The sequence below is a fragment of the Chiloscyllium punctatum genome, chromosome 9 (assembly GCF_047496795.1).
Source record: "Chiloscyllium punctatum isolate Juve2018m chromosome 9, sChiPun1.3, whole genome shotgun sequence".
Taxonomy (NCBI): domain Eukaryota; kingdom Metazoa; phylum Chordata; class Chondrichthyes; order Orectolobiformes; family Hemiscylliidae; genus Chiloscyllium; species Chiloscyllium punctatum.
In genome coordinates, this window is record NC_092747.1 from 74,266,585 (window position 1) to 74,278,584 (window position 12,000).

A 12,000-nucleotide genomic window follows, 5' to 3' on the forward strand; every position below is an offset into this window, starting at 1 on the left:
AATCAGCTGGCATAGATTTAAAGTAATTTTTAAAAAGGCTGGAGAGAATTGTAAATCTTTTTTTTCCCTGGAACTCATTGAATGAAAATCTGGTGGAGATAGAAAGCCTTATTAAATTTAAAAATCATTTGTATACAAACTAGACAATGGACAAAGAACTGGAAAGTAGAATTAGGTTGCATAGTACATTTTGGCGAGTGTAGACACAAGGGCCTATGGCCTATTTGTTGTACATCTACCTCATCTTCAAAAACTTGTTTATTTCTTGTATACTAATTTCTACAGCGTAAATGCAATTGGAGGATATAATAAATATAATTTGAGGCATTCAGGGATTGTGAATGGCGTCATACAAAGGTAAATCTTACTTAAATTGTAAATTAGCAATTTTCTGGTAAATTATAATCCTTCGAGTTTTGTACTGCGTTGGGCTCTCTACATCATGATTCAGCGTGGAGTATTCATCCATGGTGATGGCCTGTTTCTTTGTTCTGCAATGTTAAACTGTAACACTGGACGCTGTTATTGCATGTGACAGTGCAGTTGGGATTTCCACTTTCTCCAAGCGGGGGAGCCGACAACAGTGAAACCTCCGGAAGTATCACTTCTGGAAACAAGCTTCACATTGGCACATGTGAAAATGAAAACCTGCCTGGGATATCCGAGGCAAAAAGATCTTGTTTGACAACACTCGAGCAGTGGGGAGGTGGCACCGGGCTGAAGTTGGTTTTGTCCCTAGTCAGAACCACACCCGGGTTTATCCTCTCATTCTCTCTGTCCGCCTTTTGGACACTCTGCATTGTGGGGATGAGCTCCGTATTTTAGCTGGCCAAACTGACACTTACTTGGTTAGAATAAGTGGCTACGGGCGATGGCTATAACTCACGCTGCGGCCGAGTACGTGTTCTCGGATTTTCTTCTGAAGGAGCCGGGGGGTTGCAGACTCCGGGGAGTGAGACTGGAACTGGCCGCGGATAAGATAGTCACGCTGGTATCGGCTGGCCTGCCTCTTCTGCTCATCTCTCTGGCCTTTGCTCAAGAAATCTCAGTAGGTAAGTGCGACGCTGTATCTTTATATTGACACGTCAAAATGTGTGTGGAATAAACAACAAACCACTCGCTTGTCTGCACCAGGCTGCCGACTTGTTCAGATTTTTAAAAAATTAAATTTTGTACAACTTTGATCATAAGGGGCGATCTTGTTTTGCTTTTCTCCTACTTTAACAACAACTTAACATTTACATAGCATCCTTAATTTGCTGAAACGTTCCCAAGCACTTAAGAGTCATAGAGATGTACTGCATGGAAATAGACCCTCAGTCGAACTTGTCCATGCCAACCAGATATCCCAACCCAATCTAGTCCCACCTACCAGCACCTGGCCCATATCCCTCCAAACCCTTCCCATTCACGTACCCATCCAGTTGCCTTTGAAATGTTGCAATTGTACTAGCCTCCACCACATCCTCTGGCAGCTCATTCCATACACGTACAACCCACTGCATGAATCTTTCCTCTCTCACCCTAAACCTATGCCCTCTAGTTTTCCACTCCCCCACCCCAGGGAAAAGATATCCTATCCATGTCCCTGATGATTTTATAAACCTCTAGAAGATCACCCCTCAGCCTCTGACTCTCCAGGGAAAACAGCCCTAGCCTATTCAACCTTTCCCTATAGCTCAAATCCTCCAACCTTGAAAGGCAACATCCTTGAAAGGGTTCAGAAAAGATTTACAAGTTTCACATCTTTCCGATAGGAAGGAGACCAGAATTGCTCGCAATATTCCAATAGTGGCCTAACCAACGTCCTATACAGCTGCAACATGCCTCCTAACTCCTACACTCAATACTCTGGCCAATAAAGGAAAGCATACCAAACCCCTCCTTCACTATCCTATCTACCTGTGACTCTACTTTCAAGGAGCTATGAACTTGCACTCTAAGGTCTTTTTGTTCATCAACACTCCCTAGGACCTTACCATTAAGTGTATAAGTCCTGCTAAGATTTGATTTCCGAAAATGCAGCACCTCACATTTATCTAAATTAAACTCCATCTGCCACTTCTCAGCCCATTGGCCCATCTGATCAAGATCCTGTTGTAATCTGAGGTAACCTTCTTTGCTGTCCATTACACCTCCAATTTTGGTGTCATCTGCAAACTTACTAAGTCTACCTCTTATGCTCCAATCCAAATTACTTATATAAATGACAAAAAGTAGTAGAATCAGCACTGATCCTTGTGGCAGTAAAATCTCAGTAAGAGGCCAGCAGTCACCTTCCTAGCTTCCCACAGAGTTTTAGGGTACACCTGATCAGGTCCTGTGGATTTATTTGTATCATCTCCTGACTTCCCTCTTAAGTATACTCCTGCTGCCATTATACTCTTCTAAGGATTCACTTGTTCTATCCTGTCTATACCTGACATATGCTTCCTTCTTTTTCTTAACCAAACCCCCAATCCAGCATTTCCTACACCTACCAGCCTTCCCTTTCACCCTAACAGGAATATACTTTCTCTGGATTCTCGCTATCTCATTTCTGAAGGCTTCCCATTTTCCAGCTGTCCCTTTATCTGTGAACATCTGCATCTAATCAGCTTTGGAAAGTTCTTGCCTAATACTGTCAAAATGGGCTTTTCTTTGATTTAGAACTTCAACTTTTAGATCTGGTCTATCCTTTTCCATCACTATTTTATACCTAATAGAATTATGGTTGCTGGCGCCAAAGTGCTCCCCCACTGACACCTCAGTCACCTGCCCTGCCTTATTTCCCAAAAGTAGGTCAGGTTTTGCACCTCCTGTAGTAAGTACACCCACATACTGAATCAGATAATTTTCTTGTTCACACTTAACAAATTCCTCTCCATCTAAACCCTTAACTATGGCATCCCAGTCATGTTTGGAAAGTTAAAATCACCGACCATAATCACCCTATTATCCTTACAGATAACTGAGATCTCCTTACAAATTTGTTCCTCAATTTCCCGCTGACTATTAGGGGTCTTTAATGCAATCCCAAATAGGTGATTGGTGATCATCCCTTTCTTATTTCTCTGTTCCACCACAATGACTTCCCTGGATGTACTTCTGGGAATATCCTCCCTCAGTATAGCTGTAATGCTATCCCTTATCAAAAACGCCACTCTCCCTCCTCTCTTGTCTCCCTGTCTGTCCTTCCTGTAGCATTTGTATCTTGGAACATTAAGCTGCCAGTCCTGTCCATCCCCGAGCAATTACAGAAGCATGGCTATATCACAGTCCCAAGTTCCTAACCATGCCCTGAGTTCATCTGCCTTCCCTGTTAGGCTTCTTGCATTGAAAATAAATGCAATTTAATTCATTAGTCCTACCTTGTTCTCTACTTTGTCCCTGCCTGCCCTGACTGTTTGACTCGCCTTTGTTCTGAACTGTATCAGTCTCAGATGATCTCTTTCCTCCCCATCTCTCTGGGTCCCACCCCACCCAACTTACTAGTTTAAATTCTCCCGAGCAAATCTCCCTGCCAGTATATTAGTCCCCTTCCAATTTAGGTGCAATCTGTCCTTCTTGTACAGGTTCATCAAGACATTATCAAACAACATTTGACACTTGGCCCCATAGAATGATATTGAGGCCTTTAACAAGAAAGTAGAATTTAAACAGCGTCATAATTGGGTAAAGAGAGACAGAGGTGTTGGGAGAAATGCAGGAGCTTAAGGCCGAGGAATCTGAAGGCACAAATGATAGAGTGATTAAAAATTGGGAATCCTCAAGAGACTAGAAATAGAGGAAAACAGATACATTCACAATCTGGAATTGGAAGAAGTTAATGAGTTGGGGAGGAGGAAATTTGAAAACAAGGATCTGGTTATAAAGTTGAGATGTTGCTTAAGCGAGAACCAGGGGAAGCCAGTAAGAACAAGAGAAATGGATGTATGGCATTTGGTGAAAGTTAGGACATACCGACAGAGATTTGGCGAATGCACATTTCTTTGGGTGGGGTAAGGGAATATGGTAGGCTAACTAAATATATTTTCAAAGTCATTTTCAGAGGTAGCAAAAGCATGAATGAGCATTCCAGTTGAAGAACTGAGACCGAGTTGGGCAAAGTTTTAGAGGTGGAAATAGATAAAATCAGTGATTGCACCAATATGTGATCATAAGCTAATCTCTTGGTGAAATGTAACACCAGGATGGTGAACAGACTGCTTCTGCATCTGTCAGTTACCAGTAAAAGGAGAGTCAGTGACCAGGTAATACTGTGTGTGGGGGGGGAACCAAACACAATGGTTTCCATAGGCTCAGCAGGTCTGGTAGTATTTGTGAAGAGAAATTTAAACTAAAGAAGGATTATTGGACCCGAAACATTAACTCTGATTTCTCTTCACAGATGCTGCCAGACCTGCCGAGATTTTCTAGCAACTTCTGTGTTTGTTTCTGATTTACAGCATCTGCAGTTTCTTTGATTTTTTACAATAGTTTCAATATTCTGCTTAATTTTCTGATTAATCAGTGTTAAATGTTGGAAAGTCTAATAATTTGTTGGAGGGATTGATTGAAATAGTGGTGGGATAGAGATTGGGGTCATCAGCGTATAGGTGGAAACTAATGTGAATTACATCATGAAGGGGTTGTTGATGAGAAAAGAAAGCTATATGGGAGGAAAAACAATTTTAATTTGAGGTGCAGAGGGATTTAGGTGTTTATGTAACAAAAGGTTAATGTGCATGTACACAAGCAGTAGGCTGAAAGAACACAGCAAGTCAGGCAGCTTCAGAAGGTGGAGAAGTCAATGTTTTAAGTGTAAGCCTTTTTCAGAAGTGGAATGGGTGTAAGAGGAACTGCAGATAAAGGGAGTGGTTGGGGGAGGGTTTTGGGTGGGGAGAGGGGCGGAGTGGTAAGGTAGGGATAGGTGAATACAGATAAAGGGTACGACCTGATTGGTCAATGGGAGGAATGAATCTGGTTGGTAGTTGGAATAAGGTTGATCTGACAAATAGAATGGAAGGGGGGTGGGGGAATGGAAAGGGAGTCAGGGGTGTGGGAAGGGAGGTTACTTGAAATTGTAGAGCTTGATGTTGAGTCCTCTGGGCAGTAGGCTGCTCAGGCAGAAGATGAGGTTTTGTTCCTCCAATTTGCAGTCTGATTCGCTGTGACAGTGGAGGAGCGAGGAAGGTCATGTCAGAAAGGGAGTGGGAGGGGGGAATTAAAATGGGCGGTGACTGGGAGGTCAGGTCAGCCTCTGCGGGCCCAGCTGAGATGCTCAGTGAAATATGCCCTGAGTTTACATTTGGCCTCACCGATGTAGAGAAGATCACATTGGAAGCTCTGGATGCAATAAACTAGGTTGGAGGAGGGATAGGTGAGAACTTGTGTCTCACCTGGAAGGACTGTTTGGGGCCCTGGTTGGAGGTGAGCGCTGTGGTGTGCCAGCAAGTTCTGCATCTTTTACAGTTACAGGGGAATGTACCAGGGAGTTTGGGGGTGATTGGTGGGAACCAAGGACTGGTGAAGGAACGGTCATTGCAGAAGGCAGAGAGGGGTGGGGAGAGGAAGATGTTACTGGTGGTGGCATCCAATGGGAGTTAGCAAAAGTATTTAAAGATGATACAAGACTGATGGGGTGGTATGTGAGGACAAGATGGATCATGCCTTTACTGTGTTTAGAGCGGGGTGGTTGAGAGCAGTGGAGCTGGGAATGGAGGAGGTGTGGTGGAGGACTGTCTGGATGACAAAGGGGGAAATTGCATCTTTTGTTCAAAATGGGTGGACATCTGGGATGCTTGGAAGCAGGGAATCAGGAAGGCTAATGGAATGTTAGCCTTTAGTATGAGAAAAATTGAATGTGGAAGTAGGATATTATGCTTTATTTATACAAGACATCAGTGAGACCACATTTGATATACTGTGTAGACTGTTGCTCACTTTATTTAAGGAAAGGTATAAATAAGTTGCATGCAGCTCAGCGGTGGTTTAGTAGATTGATACCTATAATAAACAGTTTCTTTCATGAGGAAATATTAGATAGGCTGGGCTCGATTTAATGAAAGTTTAGTAGAGCAGAGGGGGTTGGTTGACTTAACTAAGATCATGTTAACCTTCTGACTGGTCTTTACAAGGTGGATGTAGAAAGGAGTTTTACTCTTGTGGATGAGTCTACAAGTAGGAGACTCTTTTAAAATTAGGGTTCACCTTTCAGGACACAGATAAGGGGATTTTTTTTTTCTCTGAGAATGTTTTTGGATTTAGCAGCAGTTAATTGAGGTGGACTATTCAATATTTTTAAGGCAGAGGTACATTACTCTGATTCCTTTGCCGAACAAGAGTCTAAGGGACAGATGAAAATGTGGAATTTGGTGCACAAGCAGATCACCATTTTGAATGACAGAGCAGGCTTGTAGGACCGAATAGTCTACATCTGCCATTAATTTGTATTATAGTGGATAGTCTGGCTATGATTGGACAGGTAAGAATGGAGCCAAGCAGTTCCAGTTAGTTCCAGTCGGTTGAGGATGGAGAGACATTGGAAGATGATAGTACGGCGAACTGTGTCAAACACTGTAGACTCATTGAGGAGGATATAGAGGGAAGATTTCCCTTGCTCATAGTTTTGAAGGATATCATTTGTGACTTTGGAAATGCCACTTCAACATGTTGCAAGGCATTCATCTGATTGGAGTACTGTGAAATATGGGCATGGATTTGGGAGGTGACAGTGTGATAAAGGTTTTGGAGAAGAATTGGAGACTGTAAGGTACTGCCCCATTTTCAATGATGAGGATGGCAGTGCAAAAGTTATTTTGTGGAGAGGAACTAAATATAGACATAAAAACATAGCCTACTTCTGTTCCTATTCTCTATTCAAACCTGTTGCTTTTCTATATGACCATGGCTGATCATTGAGCTCAATATCCTACCCTTCTTCTATATCCCTTGTTTGCTTTAGTAACAAGAACTATATCTACCTCCTCTTGAAATGCATAAGGTTTTGGCCTCAAACCACTTTCTTGGCAGTGAATCCCAAAGTCTTTTCACTCTCTGGGTGAAGAAATTTCTGCTGATCTCAGTCCGAAAAGATTTCCCCTTATCCTTAAACTAGAATCCCCAGTTCCGAATTCTCCCCAACATTGGGATCATTCTTTCTGTATCTAACCTGTCTAGTCTGGTTAGAATTTTATAGTTTTTTTAATGCAATTTATCCCCACTCCCCTTCACCCACCTCCAACACACTGCATCCACCTGGACACCCCGCGCTGGCCTATTACCTGCCCTCGACCTCTTCATTTCCAACTGAGGCCGGGACATTAACCGCCTCAACCTGTCGACCCCCCACTCCCACTCCAACCTCTCACCCTCACAACTCACAGCCCTCCAATCCCTCTTCTCTAATCCCAACCTCACCATTAAGCCAGCGGATAAAGGGGGCGCAGTGGTAGTCTGGCCCACTGACCTCTACACCGCTGAAGCCAAACGCCAACTCGAGGACACCTCTTCCTACTGCCCCCTCGACCATGATCCCACCCCCCATCACCAAACCATCATCTCCCAGACCATACAGAACCTCATCACCTCAGGAGATCTCCCACCCACAGCTTCCAACCTCATAGTCCAGGAACCCCGCACTACCCGGTTCTATCTCCTTCCCAAGATCCACAAGCCTGACCACCCTGGCCGACCCATTGTCTCAGCATGCTCCTGCCCCACTGAACTCATCTCTACCTACCTCGACACTGTCCTATCCCCCCTAGTCCAGAAACTCCCCACGTATGTCCGAGACACCACCCATGCCCTCCACCTCCTCCAAGACTTCTGTTTCCCTGGCCCCCAACGCCTTATCTTCACCATGGATATCCAATCCCTCTACACCTCCATCCGCCATGACCAGGGCCTCCAAGCCCTCCGTTTTTTCCTCTCCAGATGTCCCCAACAGTACCCTTCCACTGACACTCCCATTCGTTTGGCCGAACTGGTCCGCATCCTTAACAATTTCTCCTTTGAATCCTCCCACTTCCTCCAGACCAAAGGGGTAGCCATGGGCCCCAGCTATGCCTGTCTCTTTGTTGGCTACGTAGAACAATTGATCTTCCGTAATTACACCGGCACCACTCCCCACCTCTTCCTCCGCTACATTGATGATTGCATTGGCGCCACCTCGTGCTCCCGCGAGGAGGTTGAGCAATTCATCAACTTCACCAACACATTCCACCCTGACCTTTAAATTTACCTGGACCATCTCTGACACCTCCCTCCCCTTCCTGGACCTCTCCATCTCCATTAGTGACGACCGACTTGACACTGACATTTTTTACAAACCCACCGACTCCCATAGCTACCTGGATTACACCTCTTCCCACCCTATCTCTTGCAAAAATGCCATCCTGTATTCCCAATTTCTCCGCCTCCGCCGTATCTGCTCCCAGGAGGACCAGTTCCACCATAGAACACACCAGATGGCCTCCTTCTTTAGAGACCGCAGTTTCCCTTCCCACGTGGTTAAAGATGCCCTCCAACGCATCTCGTCTACATCCCGCACCTCCGGTCTCAGACCCCACCCCTCCAATCGTAACAAGGACAGAACACCCCTGGTGCTCACCTTCCACCCTACAAACCTTCGCATAAACCAAATCATCTGCCGACATTTCCACCACCTCCAAAAAGACCCCACCACCAGGGATATATTTCCCTCCCCACCGTTTTCCGCCTTCCGTAAAGATCGTTCCCTCCGTGACTATCTAGTCAGGTCCACACCCCCCTACGACCCACGCTCCCATTCTGGCACTTTCCCCTGCCACTGCAGGAACTGTAAAACCTGTGCCCACACCTCCTCCCTCACCTCTATCCAAGGCCCTAAAGTAGCTTTCCACATCCATCAAAGTTTTACCTGTACATCCACTAATATCATTTATTGTATCCGTTGCTCCCGATGTGGTCTCCTCTACATTGGGGAGACTGGGCGCCTCCTATCAAAGCGCTTTAGGGAACATCTCCGAGACACCCGCACCAATCAACCAAACCACCCCATGGCCCAACATTTCAACTCCCCCTCCCACTCTGCCGAGGACATGGAGGTCTCCTTCACCACCGCTCCCTCACCACCAGACGCCTGAAGGAAGAACGCCTCATCTTCCGCCTCGGAACACTTCAACCCCAGGGCATCAATGTGGACTTCAACAGCTTCCTCATTTCCCCTTCCCCCACCTCATCCTAGTTTCAAACTTCCAGTTCAGCACTGTCCCCTTGATTTGTCCGGACTTGTCTGACCTGCCTAGCTTCTTTTCCACCTATCTACTCCACCCTCCCCTCCCTGACCTATCACCTTCATCTCCTCCCCCACTCACCCATTGTACTCTATGCTACTATTTCCCCACTCCCACCCTCCTCTCGCTTATCTCTCCACGCTTCAGGCGCTCTGCCTTTATTCCTGATGAAGGGCTTTTGCCCGAAACGTCGATTTCGCTGCTTGTTGGATGCTGCCTGAACTGCTGTGCTCTTCCAGCACCACTAATCCAGAATAAGGAATAATGGAATCTAGTATCATTCAACCATCTTCTCTCCACAGTTCTTCTCTTTTAGATAATAATTCAATTCCTACTTGAAGACCTTAACTGTGCCAGCCTTCTTCACACTGTCAGACATTGCTACAAGCTAAATGAGAGAGCTTTTCATCATGTTACCATTTCTTTTATATTGCCAATTAATTTATGTAAGTGATTTCCTTTTATGAATGGATTCACTTTATTAGGGGGAAAAAAATCAAGGCACTTTGCCAAGTCTGCTGAATGATTGCTAAGGATCATTTTTAAATAGAGAATCACAAAGAAAAGCACACAAAGATCTGGATCTTTAATATATATTAGGAAAGACTATCATCACTCTACAATAACACCTGAAGAACTCCACAACAAATCATCTTTGAGTCCAAAAAATATCCATTAACCACTATTGCCTGTTTGTTATCACTCAGCCAATTTTCTATCCTTGTTTGTTCCATGAGCTATAGTTTTGCCTACAGGACTGCTGTTTAGCATTTTATCAAATGTCTCTGGTATTTGTCCATATACATTACATCAACAGCATTACCTTCATTGACCTTCTCAAACACTAGCAAGATAATTAAACACAAGTTGCTTAAATATCTTTGTGCTGGCTTTCCTGAATTAACTTGCATTTGCTCAAATGCCAAATAACTTTGTCTGAATGATCATTTCAAGAACCTTCTCCGCCAGTGAGTTTAAACTGACCAGATAGGAGTTGTTGGGCTTTCCTTTACATCCTTTTCTGAACAAAGGTATAATATTTACAATTTTCCACTCTAGCACCACCCCTGAGGTTAAGGAAACCTGAAAACTTATGGTCAGTGCCTCCATAATTACCACTCCCATTTTCCTCAGTGTCATTGACTCAGCCAATTTGATCTTAGGATTGATAAAAACATCAAGTACAGACAGTGCATTGGGTATGGGAGTTAGGAAGTTATTGGTTCGGCCACTTTTGGAATATTGCATGTAGTTCTGGTCTCCCTGCCAAAAGAAAGATGTTGTGAAATTTGCAAGTGTCCATAAAGGGTTTGAGCTATAGGGAGAGACTGAGGCTGTTTTCCCTGGAGCGTCAGAGGCTGAGGGGTGACCTTATAGATATTTTATAAAATCATGAGGACCATGGATACGGTAAATAGACAAGGTATTTTCCCCAGGGGCAAGTGTTGGGAGTGTTAGGATCCAAAGGTTTAGGTTTAGGGTGAAAGGGGAATGATTTAGAAGGTACTTAAGCAGCAACTTTTTCACACAGAGGGTGGTACATGTTGGGAATTCCAGTCGAAGTGATGGAGGCTGGTACAATAGAACATTTAGCAAGCACCTGGATGGTATATGAATAGAAAGGGTTTAGCGGGATATGAACACAATGCTGGCAAATGAGACGAGATTAATTTAAGATATCTGGTTAGACCAAAGGGCCTGTTTCCATGTTGTACTGCTCTATGACAACCTATCCAATGCCACCTCCTTATCAATTATAAAACAGTGTGGAAGTAGGCCCTTCGGCCCAACAAGTCCACACCGACCCTCAGAAGAGCAACCCACCCAGACCCATTCCCCTACATTTACCCCTTCACCTAACACTACGGGCAATTTAGCATGGCCAATTCACCTAACACAGACAGTTGCGTGAGGTGGGAATTGAACCCGGATCTCTGGCACTGTGAGGCAGCAGTGCTAGCCACTGTGCCGCCGTGCCGCCCACAGTGTTTATATGTTTATCTGTTCATCTTAAAAATGTAAGCATAGGGTTTTGGAACTGTTCCTGGTCTAAGTGTCATACTGAGATGACTGTGATCTCTCAAACCTTCCAATCATAGAAACAATGTTTGATGTTGGAGATTGGGTTAAATCTGTCTTTAATGTCTAGCTATTTCCTTCACTGTTGGTCCTTCTGGTGGTGATGAGACATTTTGATCTGTTGATGCTTAAAGTAGTTTCATGTTGTCTTATAATGCAAAACTGTGATCGGCCATAAACGTGGACCAGGTGTAGGCCACTCTGCCTTTCAAATTTGTTCTTCCATTCAATGGGATAATGGTTGATCTGTGACCTAACCCCAGATACCTGCCATTGCTCTGTATGCAATAATACCTTTTTTGTTTTGGAAAAAACTTATCACTCAAATTTAAAGTGATTTCTACTACTTGGGATATTTCTTGTGTTCAGTCCCTAATTTTGAGCACTAATCTTATGTTGAGTTTAACTGATTGCATACCTGAATATTTTGAATAAAAATAATCAATGTCACGCCACTGGGAATGGTGCAACTTGAACCCGGACCTATTTGGGTTCAGCGGTTAGGGGGACTCCCACTGCGTCACAAGACCATCAAAACCTACTGTACTTGATATTCCCAGGCAGTCTTTCAACCAAACACTAACTATGCTGAGCTTGTTTAGCTTCCAAGATCAGGAAATACAAACTTAGTTTGTGTGACCAGGTTTCTGCTGAAATTAAGCTTCACTCTCTCTGGGGATTGCTC

General features: G+C 44.2%; 1 protein-coding gene across 1 annotated transcript in view; it reads left to right on the top strand.

Annotated features, from left to right (window-relative positions):
- Positions 1 to 871: 871 nt before the first annotated feature.
- The window catches only part of panx1a (pannexin 1a), an 86,934-nt gene continuing 75,805 nt past the window's right edge, over positions 872 to 12,000 (top strand). The window contains exon 1 of the mRNA XM_072577821.1: positions 872 to 1,052. Coding sequence (XP_072433922.1) covers positions 872 to 1,052 — 181 coding nt within the window. The remainder of the gene's footprint in view (positions 1,053 to 12,000) is intronic.